The sequence below is a fragment of the Schistocerca americana genome, chromosome 2 (assembly GCF_021461395.2).
Source record: "Schistocerca americana isolate TAMUIC-IGC-003095 chromosome 2, iqSchAmer2.1, whole genome shotgun sequence".
Classification (NCBI taxonomy): Eukaryota; Metazoa; Arthropoda; class Insecta; order Orthoptera; family Acrididae; genus Schistocerca; species Schistocerca americana.
This window is the reverse complement of record NC_060120.1, coordinates 724468717-724496496: the sequence shown is the minus strand read 5'-3', so window position 1 is coordinate 724496496 and position 27780 is coordinate 724468717. Positions and strand designations below refer to the sequence as shown.

General features: G+C 43.7%; 1 protein-coding gene across 1 annotated transcript in view; it reads left to right on the top strand.

The window, feature by feature from the left end:
- Positions 1-27780, top strand: part of LOC124594380 (pseudouridine kinase-like) — a 258924-nt gene that overhangs the window by 33501 nt on the left and 197643 nt on the right. The window contains exon 2 of the mRNA XM_047132749.1: positions 457-585. Within this exon, the coding sequence (XP_046988705.1) occupies positions 457-585 (129 nt within the window). The remainder of the gene's footprint in view (positions 1-456; positions 586-27780) is intronic.

Sequence of the window (27780 nt, the reverse complement as noted above, 5' to 3'; positions counted from 1 at the left end):
CTTTTAATTATTGTTATTGTAATTCATAGCTGTTGTTCCTACTATGCTAATACTGTTCATTTTGAGCGCTTTAATCGTGTCTGCACTGGACAGATGGCACGTATCAATTGCTGTTTTATTTTGCAGCATTTCCTGTTATATTTAATGTATTACATGTTTTTATGCTTCTGTCATTAAGCTTGGGCTCTAGTGCTGCTTAAGGATTTTAATGTGGATTTTATTCTCCTATGTTGATTAAAAATTGGTGATAATTAATATATTCTGATGAAGATACCCTTAGATGGTATCGATACCATATCAATGCATTAAAATTTGTGCAGTTTGCTGGATGTTTTTACGCTTCGTTGAAACTTAAATACGGTTGCTACACGTCAGCCATATTCAAGATTGTAATATTCGATTGTGTTTCTGACGTAACACAGCATTATTGGAGCTAACAACAAATTTTTTTCGTAGGACACCTCCGCCGTAGATGTTCGTAGAGATGGTCGAACAGCTTGCTACACTGCAGTCCTTGACAAGCACGGAGAGTGCCACATGGGAATCGGTGACATGAACATCCACGATTTAATTACCCCTTCTTTGGTAAGTACAAACATACAAATACGTCTTTACTTGTGAAATAGCACACTAAATAAATCTACACCTGCACTCTGTAACTCACTGTTAAGTTCGCGTTGGTGTGTGCTTTGCTGTACTATGAATTTACAGATTGCTTCTCATTCCGTTCGCATAAGAATGGGAGGAATATATATTCTTTATGGTCCCCCCCCCCCAAAAAAAAACCATGGACCTTGCTTGCTGTTGGTGGGGAGGCTTGCGTGCCTCAGCAATACAGATAGCCGTACCCTAGGTGCAACCACAGCGAAGATGTATCTGTTGAGAGGCCAGACAAACGTATGGTTCCTGAAGAAGGGCACCAGCCTTTTCAGTAGATGCAGGGGCAGCAGTCTGGATGACTGACTGATCTGGCCGTGTAACACTAACCAAAACGGCCTTGCTGTGTTGGTACTGCGAACGGATGAAAGCAACGGGAAACTACAGCCGTAATTTTTACCGAGGGCATGCAGCTTTACTGTATGGTTAAATGATGGCGTCCTCTTGGATAAAATATTCCGGAGGTAAAATAGTTCCCCATTCGGATGTCCGGGCGGGGACTACTCAGGAGGACGTTGTTATCAGGAGAAAGACAACTGGCGTTCTACGGGTCGGAGCGTGGAATGTCAAATTCCTTAATCGGGCAGGTAGGTTAGAAATTTTAAAAAGGGAAATGGATAGGTTAAAGTTAGATATAGTGGGAATTAGTGAAGGTCGATGGCAGAAGGAAAAAGACTTCTGGTCAGGTAAATACAGGGTTATAAATACAAACTCAAATAGGGGTAATACAGGAGTAGGTTCAATAATGAATAAAAATAAGGAGTGCGGGTAAGCTACTACGAACAGCATAGCGAACGCATTGTTGTAGCCAAGATAAACACGAAGACCACGCCTACCACAGTAGTACAAGTTTATATGTCAAATAGTTCCGCAGATGACGACGAGATTGAAGAAATGTATGATGAAATAAAGGAAAAATCATTTAGATAGTGAGGGGAGACGAAAATTTAATAGTCATGAGGGACTGGAATTCGATAGTAGGAAAAGGCAGAGAAGGAAGAGTAGTAGATGAATATGGAATGGGGGTAAGGAATGAAAGAGGAAGCCGCCTGGTAGAATTTTGCACAGAATATAACTTAATCATAGCTAACACTTTGTTCAAGAGTCATGAAAGAAGGTTGTATATATGGAAGAGGCCTGGAGTGGAGATACTGGAAGGTTTCAGATAGATTATATATTGGTTAGACAGAGATTTGGTAGACAGGTTTTAAATTGTAAGTCATTTCCAGGGGCCACAATTTAAGGTTACGAGCTGTAGAGTAAAACTGAAGAAGCAGCAAGGAGGTAGGAATTTTAGGAGATGGGACCTGGATAAACTGAAAGACCCACAGGTTATAGAGTGTTTCAGAGAGAGCATTAAGGAACGATTGACAAGAACGGGGGAAATAAATACAGTAGAAGAACGGGTAGCTTTGAGAGACGAAATAGTGAAGGCAGCAGAGGAGCAAGTAGGTAAAAAGGCGAGGGCTAGTAGAAATCCTTGGGTAACAGAAGAGATATTGAATTTAATGGGTGAAAGGAGAAAATTTAAAAATGCGGTAAATGAAATCTGGTAGGAGCCGACCTCGGGGAAGACCAGTTTGGATTCTGTAGAAATGGTGGAACACGTGAGGCAATACTGATCCTATGAGTTAGAAGATAGATTAAGGAAAGGCAAACATACGTTTCTAGCATTTTTAGACTTACAGAAAGTGTTTGACAATATTGACTGGAATACTCTCTTTCAAATTCTGAAGATGGTAGGGGTCAAATACAGGGAGCAAAAGGCTATTTACAATTTTTACGGAAACCAGATGGCAGTAATGAGTCGAGGGGCATGAAAGGGAAGCAGTGTTGGGAAGGGAGTGAGACAGGGTTGTAGCCTATCCCCGATGTTACTCAATCCGTATATTGAGCAAGCAGTAAAGGAAACAAAAGAAAAATTTGCAGTAGGAATTAAAATACATGGAGAAGAAATAAAAACTTTGAGGTTTACCAATGACTTTGTAATATTGTCAGAGACAGCAAAGGACCTGAAGAGCAGTTAACGGAATGGACAGTGTCTTGAAAGGAGGATATACGAGGAACATCAACAAAAGCAAAATGAGAATAATGGAATGTAGTCGAATTAAGTCGTGTGATGCTGAGGGAATTACATTAAGAAATGAGACACAAAGTAGTAGATGAGTTTTGCTATTTGGGGAGCAAAATAATTGACGATGGTCGAAGTAGAGAGGATATAAAATGTTGACTGGCAATGGCAAGGAAAGTGTTTCTGAAGAAGAGAAATTTGTTAACATTGAGTATAGATTTAAGTGTCAGGAAGTCGTTTCTGAAAGTATTTGTATGGAGTGTAGCCATGTGTGGAAGTGAAACATGGACGATAAATAGTTTAGACAAGAAGAGAATAGAGGCTTTCTAAATGTGGTGCTACAGAAGAATGCTGAAGATTAGGTGGGTAGATCACGTAACTAATGAGGAGGTATTGAATAGGACCCCCGCCTGCTTCTGCCAGAGTAGCCAGCTTATAGCTTATAAAAGAAACGAACATGTAATGTATTACTGTGTCGCAGAAGTGACACAAGAGTTGATGACTAGTCACTAGAAGGACCGGATACTGCCTCTTCACTCATTTCCGTGCATATTATTAACAATCACTACGCACAACAGCGCACACGGATCAATACTATACAGTATTCACAACGGTTGCTTATTGTTACGGCGCACAGTGCTGTTATGTAGCTAAAGTTAGTGACAAGGGTGAACATTCTCTGGCGGTACGAAGTCAACAGACTTCACTGATCACAAAGGAGCCAAGTAAAAGTGTGCGAACAGTAGTCTAACATTGGGTTGTAAAATATTCTCAGATTCATCATTTAAAGCTGCTTCTCGATACTTAGTAAATTGACTTTCTGTGGATAGTTTGAGTTTACCTTAATAATAACGCTTTTCCAACCAGTGTGCCGCGACGTTTTCCGTATGTTGGTAAATTTTGTTCTATCCAGAGTATTAAAATTATTGAGATTATTATGTTACATATTTTACTTTTTAAAGTGGGCTGTAATAATTTATAATCAATTTAGAGACAATCTGTAAAAGTCATCGCACACAACAGTGGGCAATAATAGTTCTGCTTTGAACTGAATCATCGTAAAAACATGTTACACTGACTTCCTTACTATTGCCACATGACATACACTACTGGCCATTAAAATTTATACACCAAGAGGGAAATCAGACGATAAACGGGTATTCATTCGACAAATATATTATACTAGAACTGACATGTGATCACATTTTTACGCAATTTGGTTGCATAGATCCTGGGAAATCAGTACCCAGAAGAACCACCTCTGGCCGTAATAACGGCCTTGATACGCCCGGGCATTGAGGCAAACAGAGCTTGGATGGCGTGCACAGGTACAGCTGCCCATGCAGCTTCAACGCGATACCACAGTTCATCAAGAGTAGTGACTGGCGTATTGTGACGAGCCGGTTGCTCGGCCACCATTGACCAGACGGTTTCAGTTGGTGAGAGATCTGGAGAATGTGCTGGCCAGGTCAGCAGTCGAACATTTTCTGTATCCAGAAAGGCCCGTACAGGACCTGCAACATGTGGTCGTGCATTATCCCGCTGAAATGTAGGGTTTCGCAGGGGGTCGAATGACGGGTAGAGCCACGGGTCGTAACACATCTGAAATGTAACGTCCACTGTTCAAAGTGCGTAAATGCGAACAAGAGGTGATAGAGGCGTGTAACCAATGGCACCCTGTTGTGTTAGCGCTAACACCGTGTTACGAATGGAGGCCGAAATGCACGCGTTTTAGCTCACGCAGGTTGGCGCGAAGAGGGAAGAACTATACTGACGTGAGGTCTGGAACATGACAAGGAATGAGAATTCAGAAAGCGGACATAATTAGTTTGATACTTAACTTTAATCCATTAATGATGAACATCGCTCTTGATGGTACATGATTCACAATATTATCTGTTCAGATTACAGTAACTGAATATGGCTCCTTGCTAGGTCGTAGCAAATGACGTAGCTGGAAGCTATGCTAAACTGTCATCTCGGCAAATGAGAGCGTATGTAGAAAGCGAACCATCAGTAGTACAGTCCACTGTACAACTGGGGCGAGTGCTAGGGAGTCTCTCTAGACTAGACCTGCCGTGTGGCGGCGCTCGGTTTGCAATCACTGATAGTGGCGACACGCGGGTCCGACGTATACTAACGGACCGCGGCCGATTTAAAGGCTACCACCTACCAAGTGCGGTGACACCACACACCCCATACCATCACGCCGGGTGATACCCCAGTATGGCGATGACGAATACACGCTTCCAATGTGCGTTCACCGCGATGTCGCCAAACACGGATGCGACCATCGTGATGCTGTAAACAGAACCTTGATTCATCCGAAAAAATGACGTTTCGCCATTTGTGCACCCAGGTTCGTCGTTGAGTACACCATCGCAGGCCCTCCTGTCTGTGATGCAGCGTCAAGGTTAACCGCAGCCATGGTCTCCGAGCTGATAGTCCATGCTGCTGCAAACGTCGTCGAACTGTTCGTGCAGATGGTTGTTGTCTTGCAAACGTCCCCATCTGTTGACTCAGGGATCGAGACGTGGCTGCACGAAACGTTACAGCCATGCGGATAAGATGCTTGTCATCTCGACTGCTAGTGATACGAGGCCGTTGGGATCCAGCACGGCGTTCCGTATTACCCTCCTGAACCCACCGATTCCATATTCTGCTAACAGTCATTGCATCTCGACCAACGCGAGCAGCAATGTCGCGATACGATAAACCGCAATCGCGATAGGCTACAATCCGAACTTTATCAAAGTCGGAAACGTGATGGTACGCATTTCTCCTCCTTGCACGAGGCATCACAACAACGTTTCACGAGGCAACGCCGGTCAACTGCTGTTTGTGTATGAGAAATTGGTTGGAAACTTTCCTCATGTCAGCACGTTGTAGGTGTCGCCACCGGCGCCAAACTTGTGTGAATGCTCTGAAAAGCTAATCATTTGCACATTACAGCATCTTCTTCCTGTCGGTTAAATTTCGCGTCGTTGCGTGTCGTCTTCGTGGTGTAGCAATTTTAATGGCCAGTAGTGTATAATAAGTAAAAAGCAAGCTGAACAACCTTACGGACATGAGACAATGCTAGTCCATGGCCTACAAATAATGTGAGCAATGCCCGCATCTCGTGGTCGTGCGGTAGCGTTCTCGCTTCCCACGCCCGGGTTCCCGGGTTCGATTCCCGGCGGGGTCAGGGATTTTCTCTGCCTCGTGATGGCTGGGTGTTGTGTGCTGTCCTTAGGTTAGTTAGGTTTAAGTAGTTCTATTCTAGGGGACTGATGACCATAGATGTTAAGTCCCATAGTGCTCAGAGCCATTAATGTGAGCAAAAATAGTGATTGTCACAGCATTTAATAGAACACTAGTTGCGTCATAAATACAGTGGTGAATATTTCCAACATGTTTAGTCTATTCAGAGCCAGATTATCCGCTTTTCTCGATTGCTTGCATTTGCAACTGAAATTGTCAATATCACATGTTTGCCTCAAACTTCCTCATCGTAAGGTCATCGTAAAAGAACTGCTTTCGTAAATTTAAACAGTACAGTTCGTCCTGACAGCGTTAAGCCATGTCCCACCATTCGTTCCCCCTGTAACGCCATTCCTACTTGACTGGAACATATAAGCGTTCGTTCGGAGAAATTGGAGGCAAACAACCGTGACATGTTTCAAGAAAAAGAATATTTGTTTATAAAGGATGACGAAAATTCGCAATGGGAAGCTCTTGCAAAAAAATGGACGATCTAGGTTCATATTCCGCGTTTGGCACACATTGTTAGTTGTCATACTGGAATCATTGTATTGCATGTTCAGCCTAATAAACATTTGCAGTATCGTTTTAGATGGTATGGTTATGAGTGCAAAGGAGAAGCTCATATGTTCTATACGTGGAGCTGTTTTATCAAATCAATTGCTGCTGCTGCTGGCTGCTTGACCAACGGCGTCGTTTGACAAGACGCTTCTTTTTGGAAGAATATGCCAACTTGTGTGTTAATCCCGATCAGTTTACGTACCTTGTCTAAGAAACTGGATTGTGCCCCGGAGACAAGCAAGTACCTATGAGAGCGCTGAAACACGCAAATTGCAGAAATGTAGAATCTTACATCTTCCTCTACACACTTTTTACAAATGGCCTTGTGTGCGTGTTTTACGCTAACATGATGACTAATCCTTAAAGTATGAGTGGCGTAATAGCGCTGTAATGTAAATTTTTTTTTATTCCTGTTGTCAGAGTAAAGCGTAGCTGACGTGGAAACGATTATTCAGCCAACTCACGCGTAGATGGCTCTGGGTAACCATCTCAAAACCACGTTGAGACTTGACACTCTGAAAGACATGGACATGAAGCATTCGCCTTCATGATTTAATAGTCTTTACGTGTTACTGCTTAGTCCTCTTAAACAGTTCCCTTACTAGCCTCTGCTTGAGAGATCGGTAACGTATGCGAGATAGCTAACGTACGCGTGTGTGGGCGCGCCTTACTCAGAGGTAAGCTGATTCGAATCCTGGTGGTGGATGAAATTTTCACTGCCAGTATTTAGCCGGCAATGGGAGGAGAGATAGTGGCGTAATGCTCCTGATCACACAACTTTTCACCAGTGCCCCCTCTGCTGTCTCTCACGAAGTGAGGGCATGTGACACTACTGATAATGATACGTCCATCTGCTTCCTTGGTGCTCCCTGAGAGTAGTAGGCTATGTCCTGGCACTGGGTTTTCACCCTCTTCCTCCTATTGGTATCATCATCATCATCATCATCATCATCATCATCATCATCTAAGTAAAATAATTTAACAAAAATAGTAGTTTGCAATGCTGAACAGTGCCCTGCAGTTCATGCCCGTCCCTATGCGACCTTATGTCAGTACTGTTGTCAATACTTCGTTACCGCTCTATAAACAAATTCTTCGAGTTTTCTGAATAGGTTTACATCTTACATTTAGCGTCCTTCTTCATTCGGTTGACGCTCGCGACGGTGAAATAAGCCACCATAATTCAATTTCCCAGTATCCTGCCAGTGAATCGCAGCATGTGATGTACGTTACCCACAACTGCCCCTATGTGATCATCCCACTTATTACAGTCACGTTTTGCTACTGACACCGACCTTAATTAATCAGTTGTATAATTAACTGCTATAGTAACTGTAGATACTCTGTTGCTCATCATACTTATTCGGAACCCTGCCTTAGTTTTTGTTGGAATGCCGCCCTAAAATGTTCTAAATAAGCTGGAGAGTTTATATTGTCAGATAGCCGATGGTCCTGTGTTCTGCAAAGGCCCAAGAACTTGGACATGAAGCTGCTCAGATGATACTGGACTTGAGCCTTGAGGTGGTCTTTGACCTTAATGAAGTCATTTCTGCCAGTTGGTGATGGTCACAGAGTACCCTGTGTCTGTCTAGCTTGATAGGTACGTTGTTGATGGCCACCATGAGTGATAGCGAGCCCACAGAGTGGGGAAGCACAGATTTGATGTAGGGTATGTCTGCAGAAACGTCTGCCCTATCATCGACCCCTGTCCATGTGTGCATAGCCGGCTTCATTTTGAGCGCTGCTTGGCACAGTTCAGCCCTATGTCCAGATTCGCCACAAGATGTGCAGTTAACGCATCGGCAGTGACACTGGTGTCTCTGGTGACTAATGAAACACTGGCTGCAGGAGGGAAGCTGTTGAGGGCGGCGAATGGCCGCTGAGGATTGGCCTGTATTTTGTGAATCTGACCTGGGTGGGGGGGCGTGACTGCGACTGAGAGCAGCACATTGGGTGAGTGGCAAACACATGGGAAGTGTCTTGCAGGGTATCACCTGTGATGCCATGAGCTAAGATCAAGCCTCTGGCCATCCTGATTTAGGTTTTCCATGATTTCCCTAAATCGCTTCAGGCAAATGCTGGGATGGTTCCTTTGACAGGGCACGGCAGACTTCCTTCCCCATCCTTCCCTAATCCAATGAGACCGATGACCTCGTTATTTGGTCTCTTCCCCCAAATCAATCCAATCCAATGAGCTAAGAAATCCTGTTCCATACATGCAACGTAAATCGCCCACAGCTCACCTTTTTGTCGAATGGCCAGAACAGCAAGGGTGCCGTCCAGAAACTCTTGACCACGGTGCTGATCCAGGATAGGTGGTTGGGGAGCTCCTGAATGATATAAAGATAGCCACCAATCAATTAATGAAGATTCTGTGGGTGCGCTGCGCCTGTTGAAGTAGTAAAAATACCTGGACAGAGACATGCACAAGTTCTGTCATGCTGGAAGCAATGTATCAGTAAGTGAACTCGAAAGTGGACTACCGCATTAGAAAACGTTGTCTACCTGTTTTGGAGCACACACATAACAAACTCGAAAAAAGTATCTCGTCTCCCAGAGAAAAATACCCAGGTATACAGTGGAGGTGAAGTTAATTGCACCACAAAAAAACAGTCTTCTTCAATGGGAGTTAAACACAAACAAAAATTGCAGAGAACACTTCTTGAATATGCAACAACAAAATATCTGAGGCAGAAGGGCCGTTAGTGTCACAGCCCACACACCAGTATTCCTGCACGAAGTGTGCCACAGACTCTGGGAAGGATGCTCCAAAGTTGAAGTCCCAAGAGGATGAGTAAAAGTGGAAGCCCTGTGTAGCTGATTACAAAAACTATACAAATGTTACAGATTCCAGTCACTGGTCATGGCGTCAGGGACCACGCCTCAGTAGAGGTCGTGCTGGCAGCTGCTGCATGTGGACTGAGACATCATCGTGATGGTGGCTCCTGAGTGAGCTCCTGATTGTTAGAATGCTTTTGCCATCGGCGTGTGGCCCAGGGAGCTCACTCAGAATGAACTAGATCACCATGGCCCAAATGCCAGTCTAAATACTGCCCATGCTCCAGGAGACTCCTGGTACAATTTTTGGTTATTGAGTGCAGATCGCCATGGACGGCAAGATTCAGCATGTACAAGAGATATGCTCTGCGGATTAGTAATGGTTCTGTCCTTCACATCAAACGCAAAGAACTCCACACTCTGAGGCATGCGCTAAATGTGTGCCACAGAACCTGAGTTTAGTATTAAACTTTTTAAAATCTCCCATAGATAACTAGATTGCTATGTCAATGAATCAAACGCCAGACTTTGAAGTTGGAGCACATCATTTAGTTAGCAAAGAACCTACAGACACAGCCTTCCATAGGAAAAGTAAAGTTAACTGTATTGTGGGATGCACTAAAATCTTTACTGGAAGATTATCAATGATACTTCTTGCAGTGCTCAATACCGTGATGTTCTAGGCAAGAAGCTGAAGCCTGCAATTGGCATGGAACCCAGTGGCATGTTGTTACAAAATAAGTTACTGTTATACAATAATGCGTTCCTACATGTTGTATGCCATACCATTGTCACAGGTTTCGAGATATCAGAATGTCATTCCTACACAGCATTTTCTCTTTCCTCGTGGCACAGTCCTTCTCCTCTCATCTTTGTCCCTCCCTCTCTGACCCTCACCATCTTCCTCCCCCGCCCCTTCCCCACCAAAAGGACTCTAAACGCTTTTGCTGGTTGGGTAAATGTTTGGTGAACATGTAGCCCCTAACTCCTGCCCCCCAAGGGGCTCGCCACTCTGTGGCGGGTTCGTGCTTGGCTGACTACGAAACGTAAACGTAATGAGGCTAACGGTTCAAAGGCCCTTCCCTCTGCACAACGGTTCCTTGTGGTTTCACATACTGAAGGAGGTCAGTCGCTCACCACGGTAAATCCGTTTATTATTCAGAAAGGTGTAGATGCAATTGCCGGCCCTGTGAAATCCTGCTCTCATTTACGGAATGGCACTTTGCTTTTGGAGACTACTTCTGATTCTCAAGCACAAATTACTGCTAGCCGCCTCGCTTCTCCATGGCTTCCCTGTTCGTTTCGAGGCCCATAGAACTTTGAATTCTTCCCGTGGTGTTATTTACACTAGACTATTCGACCGTCTAACCGAAGCCAAAACCCAATCCTACGTCTCTGATCAGGGTGTCATTTCCGTCAAACCGTGAGATGAAGGCGGCATATTCCTCCTTAGTGCTCAGTCGCACTCTTTTCCTCACCTTTGACAGAATCGTGCTTCCATCCAAGATCAAAGCAGCCTATGAAATTATCACAGAAGAGGAATTCGTGGCACAATTTGACTAGAAGAAGGGCTCGGTTGATAGTACATGTTCTGAGGCATCAAGGGAGCACCAATTTAGTATTGGAGGGCAGCGTGGAGGGTAAAAATCGTAGAGGGAGACCAAGAGATGAATACACTAAACAGATTCAGGAGGATGTAGGTTGCAGTAGGTACTTGGAGATGAAGCAGCTTGCACAGGATAGGGTAGTATCGAGAACTGCGTCAAACCAGTCTCTGGACTTGAAGACCACTACAGCATGGTCCCTACGGGAACGATTAATAGTAGGCTTCATACTATATAGTCAGAGTTGGTTTATTCATATAGCCCGGCCAGCCTCCGTGTCGCTGGTGTGCACCACTAACCTTTTTTCAGCATTAGACTCCACAGACCGACAGCACAAACAAGCTGATGCTTCTGTGGACCCCATGGAGCAGGATCCTCCTGCTTCTGTGCCCTGTAGCAGCTGCCTAGGTGTCACCCCTACATCTCTTCCTCATCATGACTCTCCTTCAATGGAAAGTTCGCGGCCTTTGGTGCCACAAAAAGGATTTACAGCTGCTTTTAGCATCGCAGCACCCTATTGTACTCTCCCTTCAGGAAATGAAATTGTGTCCTCACGATCGCTTTGAGCTTTCACATCTCTTCCCGGTTCGTTTTGACCTTCCCACTGAGATCGGCATTCCATCTTAGTGCTGCTCATATGGGATGACGTTCGTAGTCAACGCATCTCCCTGACTACCCATCGTCAAGCTGTTGCAGATCGCCTTTTCCTTCTCCACATGACTTTTTCCCTCTGTACCATTTATATCCCTCCATTTGTCGTCATCAGGGCAGACTTCCTTCAGCTTATTGGGCAGCTACCTACCCCATTTCTGCTACATGGTGACTTTACGGCACGTCATCCCCTTTGAAGTTCTCCCGGAACCTGTCAGAGAGGTGTCCTTCTGGCTGATCTTCGTAATCAACTCAACCGCTTCTGCACTGGAGCACCCACTTTTCTTTCCAACTCCTCGCACACGTATTCCCATTTGGACCTATCCTCCTGCACTGCACAGCTTGTCCATTGTCTTGAGTGGTCCGTTCGTTGTGATGCCTACTCGAGTGACCATTTCCTACGTGCTATCCGTTTGCTCACCCTTACCCCACCTGTGTGCACACCAAAATGGCAGCTCACTAAGGCTGACTGGCGGCTTTACTCCTCCCTGGCGACCTTCGAAGAACAAGATTACGCCAGTTGCGATGACCAGGTAGAATATCTCACACACGTTATCCTTACTGCTGTAGAACGTTCCATTCCTCGCACTTTCCCTTTACCATGCTGCGTCCCAGGCCCTTGGTGGACTGAGGTGTGCCGCAACGCAATTCGCACGTGGAGATGTGCTCTGCACGTTTTTAACCGTCATCCTACGATGGCAAACTGCATTCATTGTAAAAAGATGCGTGCACAGTGTCGTCGTGTTCTTCGGGGTAGCAAAAAAGCTAGCTGGATTTCATTCACCAGTTCTTTCAACAGTTCCACCGTTTCCTCTGTCATGTGGTCCAACTTCCGACGGCTCTCTGGGACCAAGATCCATTCGCCAATTTCCGTCCTGACAGTACTAGACGATGTTATCAAGGACCCTATTGCTATCACCAACGCCTTAGGCCGTCATTTTGCGGAAGTTTCGAACTCTTCCCACTATCACCTGCCTTCCTCCATTGGCAACGAGTGGAGGAGGCTCGGGTGCTACCCTTCTCTTCTCAGAATAGTGGGTGCTACAGTGCCGCATTTACTATGAGGGAGCTAGATCATGCTCTCAGTTCAGCCTGATACTCCACCCCAGGGCCAGACGCTGTCCACATTCAGATGTTGCACCACCTTTCTCTTGCGGGCATACACTTTCTGCTTAACACATACAACCGCATCTGGGCAGAGGGTAGATTTCCCGAACATTGGCATGAAGCCACCGTCATACCCATACCTAAGCCCTGTAAGGACAAAAACCTTCCTTCTAGCTACTGTCCCATGTTTCTCACCAGCTTCGTTTGCAAAGTGATGGAACATATCATTCATACTCAGCTGGTATGATGGCTCGAGTCTCGCAATTTACTAACGAATGCACAGTGTGGATTTCGAACACGGTGTTCTGCAGTTGATCATCTCGTTGCTTTGTGCACCCATGTCATGAATGGTTTTCTGTGGAAATCCCAGACTGTGGCCGTGTTTTTCGATTTGAAGAAGGCCTATGACACCTACTGGAGAACTGGTATCCTCTGTACTCTTTACACGTGGTGCTTCTCTGGCCGCCTGCCCTGTTTCATTCAGAAATTTTTAAAAGACCGAGTTTTCAAGATGTGTGTGGGTTCTGCCTTGACGGACACCTTTATCCAGGAAAACGGTTTGCCTCGGGGTTCCGTCCTGAGCGTTGTCCTCTTTGCCATCGCCATTAACCCTGTCTCCCGCTGGGCATCTCCAGCTCCCTTCTTGTTGACGATTTTGCATCTATTGCAGTTCTCCATGGTCCAGTCTCACTGACTGGCGTCTTCAGCGATGTCTTGATCGTCCTTACTCCTGGAGCATCGACATTGGCTTTCGTTTTTCCACTGACAAAACCATCTGTATGAATTTCTGGCGGCGCAAACGGTTTCTCCCACCATCTTTACATCTTGGGCCTGTTGCCCTTCCGTTCGTTGGAACTACGAAATTCCTGGGGCTCATGCTCGATATAACACTCTCTTTGTCCCTCCCATGTGTCTTACCTAACAGCCCACTGTACATGGTTCCTCAATGTCCTTAGTGTCCTCAATGGTACTTCCTGGGGTGCGGATCAAACCGCCATCCTTCATTTGTACTGGTCCCTTGTCCATTCGAAACTCGTCTAAGGGTGCATTGTTTATGTGTGTGCACATCCACCCCTCTTACGCTGTCTCAACACTACCCACCATCATGGCGCCCGCTTGATCACTGCCACCTTTTACACTAGCCCGGTTGAGAGTGTGTATGCTGAAGCTCCTGAACCACCACTGTCCTGCCGCTGTGACTTTCTCCTCATCAGGTATGCATGTCATTTGCCTGCCATGCGTGGCCACCCATCTTATGCCGCCTCCTTCAGTGATTCCTTTGATCACCATTATGGAGTGCATCCCTCTTCTGTTACCTCCTGGAGTCTCCTTTCGGCACTTGCTACGGCAGCTTAACTTCACAGTACCTGCAAATTTCCCAGTGGGTGTGAACCCTTCACCACCTTTGCTTCATGTAGCGGACCATGTTAACCATGGCCTTCATTCGCTTCCTAAGGACAGTACTCCAGCCTCGCTCTATCGCCTTCAGTTTCATGACCTTCACAGGGAACTTTGTGATAGTACTTTTGTGTACACTGATGGCTGTTGGACTGACCGTGGTGTTGGGTGTGCCTTTGTCATTGGTGCTCATGTCTTTCAATATCAGCTTCTGGCACACAGCTCAATATTTACAGCCGAGCTCTTTGCCCTATGTCAGACCACTGAGTACATCCGGTGACTCAGACTTCTCAATTGTGTCCTCTGCTCAGACTCACTCAGTGCCCTTCAAGGTCTTACGTGCACTGTACACCTTAGTGCAATGGCTTCAGAAAAATTGTCACTTTCCGACTCTCAGTGGAGCTACTGTGATGTGTATGTGGATTCCTGGTCATGTCGGTCTGCCAGGAAATGAGGCTGCTGACACTGCTGCCAATGTTGCAGTGATTGTAACTTAGCCCGCCAGTACCTATACTCCCTCCAGTTATTTCTGTGTTGCTGTCTGTCAGGAGGTGGTGTGCCTTTGACACCGCCAGTGGTCTTCCCCTCACAGGAATAAGCTCCGCCTTATTAAGCCTCTCCCAGCGGCTTGGACGACCACCTCTGGGCCCTCCTGTTGGGAGGAGGTCATTTTAACTAGGCTGCTTATAGTGTACTGCCTTTCAAGCCATAGTCATTTGATAAGTGGCGCTACCCCACCACTTTGTACGCATTGTGCCCAAGTTTTAGCTGTCCACCACGTCCTTATGGGATGCCCATTTTTTTAACCATTTACATTCCCACTTGGGTTTGCCATCTGAGTTACCAGCTATTTTGGCAAATGATGCATGGGCTGTCGACCATGTTTGAGTTTTTATCCACCATTTAATTTTTAGCTTTGGACTTCCATTTCTGTATGGTGACTTTTTTAGCCCTTTCTCCACATCCCTGTTTTTAGCTGTCTTCTCTTATGTCAATTTGGACTGACTTATAGTTGTTTTTTAACTCAACTGTCTTTGTGTTCTATAGCTTTGACTTGAGCTCATATGACCCCAGTTGTTGTTTGTGTCCTAAAGCAAAACAAAACCAAAACCATACCTAACTCTTACAATATTATTTTCACATCCATACTGCAAGGCTAATCTCTGACTGTCCAGTGCCACTCCCCTGCAAGACCAGTGTTAGAATAGGATTATGGTAACTCCTGCCTGTTATAAGTGGTCATCAGTGTCTCAACTTAGGCAACGTTCAGTGTTGATGACACAACTACAGTTTGGAAGTTTCTTTTTGGTTTATACTGTGTAAGAACTATCAAATTTTTTGGCTTTTTTCATTCCTCCATGGGGTTTTACCCATACTCTTTTTCTAATTCTTACAGCTGTATGACTCACCTTGGAAAGGGTTTCTTACATGGTGCTCACATAGTCTACAGTTCATGACAATCTTCTGTATACCTTATTCATCAAGACATAATATATGCACCAAAATCCAATGTAGTAATCAGTGTAGCATGAAGGGCTTGTCATATACCCTCTGCCATGGCCTGCTGACAATGCAGGCATCATTCTGTTGATGCCTTCCATAGCATGGAGTAGATGTGCATCTTCCCTGGGGATGTTTTAGCATTGCTGTACATAGGAACATCCTACACCTTTGGAATAAACACAGGTCACTTCTTTCTGGGAACAACGTTAGGGAGATTAACCCTCTACCTGTGACTTCAGTGACTTACTCATCCCTCACACTGCAAGGAGATAATTGAGACTGCTTACAGGGCACTGTCTTTTCCTTTATTGTCATCTGTTTGATGGTGAACCCACACCACTTTGCTGTCACTTAAATGTCTGATGGTGTGTCACTTTCCAACACAGTGTCAGTTTTTTTAACTCTTTACACTTCAATGTGTGTTTACCCAAAGTTTTGGCAGATACAGTGCAGGCTGTAGTTTGTGTTCTGCTCTTCACTCATTATAGCAACATGGCAAAGGAGATCTAATTTTTTACTTTGGGCACCAATTGTCCTAGGAACCCTCAGTAAATGACCTCTTAACAAAGAAGATTTAATGTAATTGTTCATTTCACCTTTTCAATGTGTTTCTTTGTAACTAGCCTTCCAGGCTCACAGTCTTCATTCATTATAGTTTTACACACCTACTTTGCCATGTTGACTTCTGTGTGTCAACTTAGTTCAAAAACAAAGGAGTGCTTTCATTAGTAAACAGCCCATTTCAAATCATGATTGGACACTTATGGTCTCAGCTGTTTTGCATTGTAAAACCTCAACAAATAACTGACAACATTAATAACCAGGATCAGGGCAATGACCACTCTGCTCCAGGTGACCATGCTTGTGGCTTTGATGGTGCTTATGATGGGGGGGATAGCTTTCAAGCAGAGTGGCATCAGGGCAGGTTTGCAAATCAAATTCATTCAAACAAATGGCTGTACTGGCCCAGCCATTTTAGCTGACAAAGGTAGCAGTATAATCCAGAAATTAATAACACCACACCATTCCATCCTCTCATCAACTGTGGGATGAGTAACAGCTGTAAAGAAAATGAACTAGATAGTTTACTCAGTATCCAGTATGCTCTAAAACTGATAAATAATCCTTTACAGCAACTAAATTGTTATTCTGTTGTTATTCATTGTGGAACATATTGAGGACAAGTTTGTAAAAGTCACTGTGTTTCAGTGATTAGTATTCTTTCCTCATATACTATTCACATTCTGTCAGAATTTTCTTTACTGTATTTAAGCCTCAAGATTCATTTTTATTGATGGCACAAAGCACTTTCTTACCGCTTATATAGAGAGCACATGTTAAATATTCTAGCCGGTCAGAATCCTTTTCATACTGTCACACAGCAAAAACTAGAGGAATATCCATCAGTAACTTATTTTCCTAGTACTTTCATCATATATTGCCTTCTGTTCCATATACAAATCATTATTGTTAAATTTCTGTCTTGCAAGTGAACATTAGTAATATAGAAGATGGTTTACTATCTCTTTGTACATTATTAGAATTGTACATATTGACTTTTACATACATTTTTTCATGTAAAATTTCAAATTTTACCATCAAATATTTGCATAAATAGATACTTTACATAGGTGTGATATTACAAACTATCATGTACTCTGTGTTTGACACTATTCTAGCAGCTAACCATTTAACAACAAGCATGCCTTAGGCATGTAAATCCTGTGTTACATACTGCAATACCTTATACTAACAATGCATTTGACTCCTTTCAGAACTGACTTATAATCCAGACGTTACATATTTTTCTTTTTAAATAGTTTTGTGGATTGATATTTACAAGATGTCAACTACACCATGAAAGTCTACTTATAGAGTTTCCAGAATCAGTATTAAGTAGGAATCTAGGTATGTACTATAGCCCCTGTGTATCACTTTCATAGGGACCTAAAAGACAAGGTTAGACTAATTGACTCCCCCCCCACGCGCGCACGCGCACGCGCACGCGCACGCGCACGCGCACGCGCACGCACACGCACACGCACACACCTGTGTGCATTGAAGCATTCATTCTTCCTGTTTTCCATACACAAACGGAATGTGAAGGGAACCCGATGTGTAGTACAATGGGGTGTACTCTCTGCCATAAACTTTACAATGATTTGTGGAATGTGGCTGTAGATGTAGTTGGGGGACTCCTCAAGAATGCATGAACCTCTGCATCATAAATGTGAACTCCTTTGGAAAGTGAATATTGAGAACATCTTCATGGCAAATGACAGAGCCGCTAAGGCTTTACACAGATTAGACATGTCCACACAAACTGTAACATAGTTGTGATGCTCACATAGGATTTTATAAAAAGTTATTTTAAAAGCTGAATCAAGAGCACTCCGCCTCTTAATTGTAACAAATTCAGAATAGTTCTGGACTTCTTGCTAATCCAGTGGGGGTTTGGCCAAGAACTGCAATGCTGTTCATTACAGATACTACTAAATCTGCTTTCACACAGGCTCATCACAGAAAGGATTTGATTTTCTTGCCTTTGTGAGGCAACAATGTATAATCTATTTTATTGTTAACATGTATGGTCATGAGCAGTAGGTAATACTAAATCCAGTTGTTCCAAAAGAAGTAGCTGTTAGAATTCCTTTGTTGGAACAAAAGTGCCAAATGCCCTTATCAGTTATGGTTTTATACTGCAAGTAGGCTGCTTCCTGGGGTGGTATTGAGCTGCTGTCAGCCATGTTTCCTTGGTTGGTCTGTAGACTTCCATTGTATGTTAAATAAGTAACTGAGAACCTCATCCACAAATCCTTCCACACGAATAATGCCATATGCTGATGTGGAATTTTTCCCCTTAATCTTGAAGAATTGCTTTCCAGTTACCACAATGTGTTTTTATGCTCTGTAATCAGTTGTTCTTACACATATTATTTTCTTTTATTTGCAAGACTATAATCACTGGTTTACTGGTACAATTAACAATTTTGGCTGTGATCTACAGCCATTCTCAGATTATTATTGTAGCACAAGAAGCCTCCTCATTCCGTCATGGCAATGCATACATCTCTTCTTTCAGGAAATACTATGTTTATTCAAAAACAAAAGTACAAAATTCCTTACATTGACTTAAATACAGTTGCAAGGACAGTGCACCAGCAATTGCAGCACAGTGTGTTGTCCAAAACAGTTTAGACCAAGTAACTTCGATTGGAAGGTGTTTGTGTGTGTTGTGCTGTGTAAAATAAATGATACGTGTTGAGATTCTGTGTGTCTGTGTATCACTGAGTCATTCCTTGTCAATGCCACATATGAAACTATGCTCATTAGTGACCTCAACTGTGAAAATGCCACAATTGCAGTGAAAATCCATGTCTACTCTAGTTATATCAGGTATTAGAGCTGTTCTGTACCCACAGTACACTCAACAATAGAGGGTGTGGAGATCAGTTCAGGATGCAAGTGCTAACATTGCTGTGCAGATCAAACTGACTGGGACACAACAATAGCTGATTTTAAGAGTGAACTGGTGCTCTGAACTCAATACAGCAAGATTTGGTGATCCCTCATGACCTAGGTGTGTACACCTTCCATGTCTTCTGTGTCTACTGTGTTGCTACACAGACTTTTGGACAGCTGCTCCATACTCAAAACCATTGTGAAACACAGACACCATGTGCAGCAAAACTACCAATTTAGTGTTTGTGAGGACAAATAACATTCTAACTGTGCATCCTGTACCTACTGCAACGTAAGCACCTACTGCATCTACCGTGCCACAATTACAAGCTTTAGACACAACCATATCACAGCAACAACCCAGGCTAATAGTACGGCCACATTCGGTCAGACAACTACACCATGTCTCCTAACAAATGCTATGATAATGTGTTACTATGCTGCCATCAGAGGGCAGCAACTGGTGGACTACACCACACAGTGACTAGTAGCAGTGCAACCTAAAATCCATCTGTTCAGACCCGACCAAGTGACTTTATGGTTCACAATGACAGAGTATGTTTTATGACGTCAGGAACTGTGGATCATAACTCCACATTTATCATGCTAATACGTCATCTCACTGAGCATGCAAAGTTAACCAATGATCTAATACTCAGCCAACCTTCCAATAACAAATACAGCACAATGAAGGCAGCACCCTTGCAATTCTTTTCTCACTCACCAGAGCAACAGTTGTGGCAAGTGATACATATGGAACATTTATCAGACAGCAAGCCCCCCCTCAACTGAAGAACTGCTATAGTCATTAGTGGATCCCACCCTGATGCCAGATCCCACCTTCTGGACGTATGGATTGTGAAGCTCCCTCGGCAACTGCAGCTGACAATGTTCGCCCATGAAAATGATTCATTGGAGAGGAAACGGGCCCGGAGCAAGCCCACCCCTCTCTTCCTGTCCAACTAGCCAGCGTAGTGAATGAAGCTGACACAGTTCAACAATGAATGAAGCTGATGTCACGACCCTCAGCCCAAATGCTGGCAGTTAGACTACACATGGCATGAGACCACCAACCGATAACACCAGGCCAGCTGATATTACCACATCACTGCCTCCTCACTGCTGTTACCACATGTTTTGGTTGTGATACTGTAATATATCAACATCAGTGATCACCTCTTGTGAGCTGATCGATATAAGCACACCAAGCAACCCAGCACTGACAAGTCGTCTCTTCTCCACAATGACAACACACACTGGAGGCATTATGTACATGGGATATATTGATTAATACATATTTCCCAATCAACACAGGCTAAGGAGGACATACACTACCATGACACACTCGAACCATGCTACAAGGCCTCAGGTTTACAACTCGGCAAACAAGACCAACGTCCACATGCAAGGCAAAGCAGAACATACCATACAAATTATGGACTAGTTGTGTTGTCCTTGAATGCTCCACGTTGCTAACATGGCAGAGCCAGTCCTGAGGGTGGATTTCCTCAAAGTTCCATCTCTCCCTTGATCTTGACTGGATCACTCTTTTGTATCACATCACACATACTGCCAGCACAAAATCCAACACCTTAACGCCACTACTGATGAAACGTATCAAGATGTGCCATCTCCACCGTCCAGGTACATCTCTTTGCGTTCTGGAATAGCGCATGTCCCCTGCATTACAACGACGATGACAGATTACACCAGAAAATTCACAAGCAGTTGCTCTCCCTTGTTTACATGTGCGAGCAGCTATGACACATAACATATATCACAGCTACTGTGAAAGATGCAGCCATGTCCCCAAAGGGCAAACATGACCCTCCACTAAAGGCTTAGGTTGCCGTGCAGCCTGACCCCCTCCAGTGCAACAAATACATGCTGCAGCAACAACCCCTGACCTGCTACAGCGACGACAAACACATGCTACAATGGCCACAAACAATGCAGCTGCACCTCCAACAGACATCCACACCCTTTGGCTACACACGGAGGTAGCCGTGCCAACTTAATCACTACACAGGCAAATCTCTCTGATCAGTAAAGCATGTCTCATGCCTGTTGTCTTCCCAAGACCTTTCTGACCACAGTGATGCACTGTGAGTTCTACTTTATCAGTGGTGGTTAAAAGTGATATGATGCACTGCATAAATATGACAACAGATCCCCCTGTTCAGCAAAAAACAAGCCACCTTACCCAGGCTCTCCTGCAAGCAGCTAAGGTGACAGTGAATAACATGTTGCACATGGGCATTGTACAGCCATCAGACAGTGCTTGGGAATCTCCAGTTAAATTAGTCACTAAGACAGTCAGTTCTGTCCAGCAATGTGGAGACTATAGAATAAAACACTTAACTCATGCAAGATTTGTGACGGTTACCCTGTACCAGACATACAGCACTTTACTCATGTGCTCATAGGGGCAAAGGTTTTTCCTGTGATTGATTGTACAAAGGCATACTACCAGATCCTTATGCATCCAGATGATGTTAAGATGGGCATTGTCATGCTATTTGGCTTATTTTAATTTCTGGTAATGTCGTACTGCCTCAAAAATGTGACGTAGGCCTGGCAATGGTTCATGGATGGGTATTGTTTAAACTGAGCTGCTGCTGTGCATATTTAGATGACATTCTGATTTTTTACCACGAGCATCAGAACAAAAAATTTCAATTCAGACACACATTCTCACAGCCCTCTAAGACTCAGGGGTGACCATAAACAAAGACAACTCACAATTATGTCAGTTTTTTCAGACTTAACTCAATGTGGAGGGGATTAAGCCCACATCAGACTGCACTCACTCAGCTCGACAGGTGCTGACACCTCACACGTATCATGACCTTAGAGACTTTAGATGACTCTTGGGAATCCTTAATTTTTATAGATGACACCTTCCACATGCTGCACGGGCTCAACTGCCAATGACCAATGCTTTGTCGGGCCCGCACATGCAAGGTAAATGTAAACTATTATGGTTGTCAGAAATGCAAGCAGATTTTTCCCATGCAAAGGAGTGCTTTTCGGATGCAGTTGCTATTGGACACCTGATACCAGACACACAGCTTACAATTATGACAGACGCAAGCAACACATCTGTAGGTGCTCTCCTTCAGCAGGAATTACCTGTGATCACAACATCTGTGATTTTTCTCCAGAAAGCCTACAGCCTCACAGAAAAAAATGGTTGTCTTTTGTCTGCAAACTAATCGCAGTTTGAGGCTGTTTGCTTTTTTGTGAGGATATTGAGGGCCTTCACTTGATTAATTATCTATACATATAGTAAACTTCTAGGGGATGCCATTTGACATCATCTACAGTCAACCCAAGTCACTTTTGTCACCTTGATCTTTTAGCACAGTATTCTACAGATGTCCACCTCCATGGGGCAGATACTATCACAGATTACTTGTCATGAGTCAGCACCATCTCCCTCACTCTCATCTTCAGCGAAGTTGCAGAACAACAAGAACATAATCAGATGGTTGGTAAATTGCTCGATGATGCATCAACTAAACTCAGGGTTGAATGCCGACAGATCCCGGGGATCTGTCCTTTGTGATGTGTCACAATAATGTATTTGGCTTATTATACCTTTGTCAATGTGATGCACGATTTTTGACACACATCAAATCTCAGCCATCCAGGCATGTGGCTGACAACTTGGAGATGCTGAGTGTTTTGTTTGGCCAGATGTTGAGCACAGTTGTCCTGAATTGACAAGGGCATGCGTAGATTGTCAATGCAGGAAAGTGGGCCAGCACTCGCAGACTCACCTCTGCAGGTTCAAAAGTCCACATGGGGGGTTCGTACATGTACACCTCTTTCTAGTGTAGGCCATACAAACTGGAGCACTGCTTGTGTGCCCTGGTGCCATGCTAAGCGGCACTGGTGCTTTTCCACCCCCTCTCCTCTTTCCTACCATGTAGTGGTTGTAGCAGCACATGTGTGACACAGCACTCTCTCACATCATCTTCAGCGCACTGAAGTATCCGTTGGGAATCTTATCAGATTGGACACTGTTAATCTGCCTTGCGAGTGTTCAGCATGAGCAGAATAGGTTTGGATTTAGGTGTGCCATTTTTAATGCTCTGCAGGAAGGTTTGTATTTGTTTGTGAAGTGTGATGGGAAAGCACTGTGCTTAATATGCCACTCTGCCATAAACATCACTATGAAAATAACAATTCCTTAACACACGAGGGAATTGTTGGAACAGATGTAAGTGAACTGATTACTAAATGAAAATCAGAACTCCCACAATCTGGAAAGGTAAACCTTGAAGAAAAATAAAAATATACCTTTGTGTAATTGTACTCATATCTATAGAAACTTCCAGTATTTCAATGTAGATAGTGTTGATAAACTAAATTATGAGACTGTTCTGATTTTAAAGTTAATTATTGCTGTTGTCCCCCAGACATCTGAGATGAATTGCACATTGGAAAGCACAGTTGGAGCAAGCTACAGTGTTGCACTGAAAACTGCAAAAAGTGGAAGACCTTTTACGGATGGACAATTTGTAATAGAGTATTTTGTAGTGTGTTTGGAGGTAGTATGCCCATCTGCAGTGGCCCAATTTGAGGCTTTATGCATGTCTGAACATACAATTTCTCAAAAAGAGTGCAAGAAATTCGTTCAGAATTAAAGGAGCAGTTGTAGAATAAATTTTGTAACTTTGTAGAGTACTCAATTGCCCTAGATGAGATCACTGACAATCACAGGATAGCTCAACATGTGATTTTTGTAAGGGGTGTCGAAAAAGATTTCACTGTTACCAAGAAACTGTTGGATGTTATTTCTTTGAAAAGTACCACAGTGTGGAAGATATTTTCTTGCCTGTAAAGGTGGTTGTGAACTATATGCATTCGTTACTCGAGCACCTGTAGAGGACTGCAATTGGTGGGGCCCTTGCAATGTTGTCCGGAGGGAGTAGGTTTTATAGGGTGTATGAACGAAGTGTGCCAAAGTGAGCTTCCCCTAATTTTGACAATACACTGCCTTTTATATCATGAACAGCTATATGCAAAAGTTTTCCACAAATTAGGCCCATCATGGATAACTTCGCAAAAAATGTGAATTTTTGTAGAAAGCAAGGGTGGTATCATCGAGAATTCAAAGGATTTATGGAGAATCTTGAATCAATCCACAAAGACATTCCTTTTTGTTGTGCTGCATGATGGCTCAGTTGCTCAAAAGTACTTTAAATCGTTTTTGATCTGAGACAAGAAATAGCCCTGTGCACTGATGTGAAGTGTTCTCCACAGTCAGACTTGCATGATGAGCAATGTATTGCTGACTTCACTTTCATGAAAGACATCATGGTGTATTTACGTGATTTATATATCTCATTGCAAGATAAAAATAAATTAGTTGCTACTATGTGTGACCTTATTGAAAGTTTCAAATTGAGCTTTTGCTTTTTAAAAGTCAGCTTCAAGGAGGAAGTTTGGACAGTTTTCCCCTCCCCGAAATCCTCAAATTTAGGTACTTCTAAACACTTCAGTGAGTACGCAAAGGCCCTATGGTCATTGCATAAAGAACTTGAAGGTAGGTTTGAAGAAATAAAACCTGCTCTCAAAAGTTTTTATGATGCTTTTTCTGGTGCACCCAGGATTTGCCCCCATCATATCTCCGGCAAGTTTAGCTGATAAAACTACATGTGACTCAATTTTAACAGACCACTATTACCATCACAGTGGTTTAACTTTTAATAACTTATGTCTTGACCACACTTTTATTTTTAAACAGCTTTACGCATTTCAACTTTCCATCATTTTCAAAGGCCATAAAATAAAACACAAAACTGATATCAGAAGATAAGAAAATATGATGCATTTCACCATTGATAAGAGACACATTACAATGACTAGAACATGACTTTCTAGCTTACCAATATTGTGTCAGTCATACAAAATCATTAGAATTGTTGGATCATGTCAACATTCCTGATCACGAGACAGGTGCAAACTGCTACCAAAGGAAAATTTTGCAAGCCAAGTGGACTAAACTGCAAGGAGGCGGGGCTGGGTACATGGTACACACTGCAATTTGTTTCTGTTTACAGCTACAATTTTCAATGTTGCAACGTATGCCAAAGGTAGATAAAGAATGTTGTAAATTAGTGCAAAATGAGGAGTGCAGTAAAACTATTCTTTCTGTCTATATACAAAATTGGCATTATTAATATTATTATTATTATTATTATTATTATTAATTTCAATACTGGTACTCTAATGCTTTCTTGGATGACAAGAGGCAGTGTGGTGTTGGGATGCAAGACTCATGCCTCTCTTCCAGTTGACTTACACATTGTGCATACAGCTGATCCTCTACGCTACGTCGCTCTCTTCATTTAATTCTTCTCTGAAGACTGTATCAGGTTAAGGAGAATATTATTAACCAGCTCTATATTCTTGCAATAAATTATGTACTCATTGGATTTTGTCAGTTAAACAACAATATATTTTTGACTCTCATCCCAAAGTAATAATTATTATGTACAAACTTCAGCAAGCCAACTGGTTCCAAGATAAATGTTAGAATCTACTACTATTCATTCATACAGTTACATACATTCTGCCACATCCAGAGCAAAGACATAAAGTAAGAATTTCGATATAACACACTCTTCATCTGTCTCTTTAATGATCCTCATGACACCACACACCATGGAACTTATCCAGATTCTCTTTGACATTTTGACATAACTTATAGGGCGCTGCTTGTAACCACTTGTCAGGGCCGCTCGTCAGACACAGCTCCTGGCTCCTCGTGGCAGCTGTCCTTCCTGCACACACACAGACACGTGGTGCAGTAAAAAGGCTCTCTCTCCCTTGCCATTAAAATATCAGGTATTCGAGATGGTGGAGAGCCAAGTGTTTCTAGAATTTACCCTGAAATTCTTGAGGCACTACAGTACGCCACATGATGCGCACTGATTTGCCCAGCCACATTCACCAAACATGACTCTTGCCTCACCAAGCACTGCCACAACACATTCCTGTCCTACCAGTGCACAAAAGAGCTGTGTCTGCCTCCCTCACCTTCCCCCACCTCAACAGCACTACAGTGGAGCGCCAGTGCTTTTGCTGATGCCGGCCAGTTCTTGTGAAGCACCTGATTTGGCATGACCTACTCTAGTAAGATCCTTACTAGAATCAAAATTATATAAGTGTATACTTTGATGATTGACCATGTAACCCACTGATTGGAGGCTGTGCTGCTTTCTGATGTTACGGCAGAATCTACATTCAGCACTTTCATGATGAACTGGATCACCCAGTTTGGCTGCCCTGACACCATTACGGCATATTAGGGACATCAATTTGATTCTCCTAGTCTTAACGCATTACACAACATAAGCAGAATTGCTCACCATCAGTCCACAGCTTATCACCCTCCATCCCCCCCCCCCCCCCAACCCAAAGCAATGACCTGTTGGAATGGTGGCATCAAGCAATGGAAACTGAACTCATGTGCCATGGGGGTGAATGGAAGAAGACTGTCCCGTTGGTGCTCCTTGGAGTCCACACCATATACAGTGATGCTTTTAAACGCATCACTAGCAGAGATTCTATATATGGAAACAGTTACGCTGCCAGTGGCATTTGTGCTGCCTACATCCATACCCAGCTCATCAGACTCGCTAGATATGGTACAAAGAGCATAATATTAGAGGTGATACTGTAATGACAGCACTGCAGCCACCTTATGATGGACCATTTCAAGTGCTGCAACTGCACAGCCACATGTTTGATATAAACTTAATGAAAAGATGATAACAATGTCTATCAACAGACAAAAGATCACAAGAACCCTTGACTCCTTGGATGACACAAGTAATCTGCAGCAAGATGTCTCAGGTGACATGCCTGCCACTAGCGCTATGATGGCACAACCAGGAGATATCACCACAGATGTTAGAGATTTTCAGCCACAAGAAGTAGAAGTAAAACTGATTGGCGATCACCTCTCTATAGAAGCCACACAATGGCACCAGTTCTGCATCTACAACCATTGCTACAAGACTGATCCCCACTTTCCATTTGCCAACACAGTGGATGTCATGGCAGTGGCATCTCTCACAGACAGACCAGCTAACAGCCTTCCTGCCAACTATTGCCACAACTGGCAACACAAATGTGACCCCAACAACACAGCAGCCTTTGCAGTGACCAACAAGTCAGTGACTCTGGCAGATGAGGAACTGCCATTAGCCCCCCACAACATTGCACTACAGCTGCCCGTTATGCCTTCCACTGCAGCTCACTTCCTCTCACCTTAGCACTGTCTCCAATCAACAATCGCCAACGAGATTCATCAGCACACTCTTACCAACTCCATCTGCAGCACTCTGGACCATGAATGTGCCAGCCATGGTGAAGCTGGTCATGTGATCTCTCACAGCAGCCCATTGAGAAGCAATCGGATCATGTTTCATGATAGTGCCAGTCATGCAAACTTGCACAGGACCTGCAGCTAGAAGTGCCACCCATTGGTTGTCGACAAAGCCTCCTCCCTACTTCAGCGTTCTGCAGTCTGGGAGGAAGGTGGGCAGCACCCCAAACAGTATTACTGACCATTGATGGCAGTGCAGAATGAAGTGTCTGCACCCAAACTGGATAGTTCAGACAGAGTGACTGTGGCTACGAAGTCTTTCGCGACGTATTTCCTGAGTAAAAATTTCTCGGTGTACATGCCGCGTCAAATCGGGATAAATCTCCAAGCTTTCGACCACT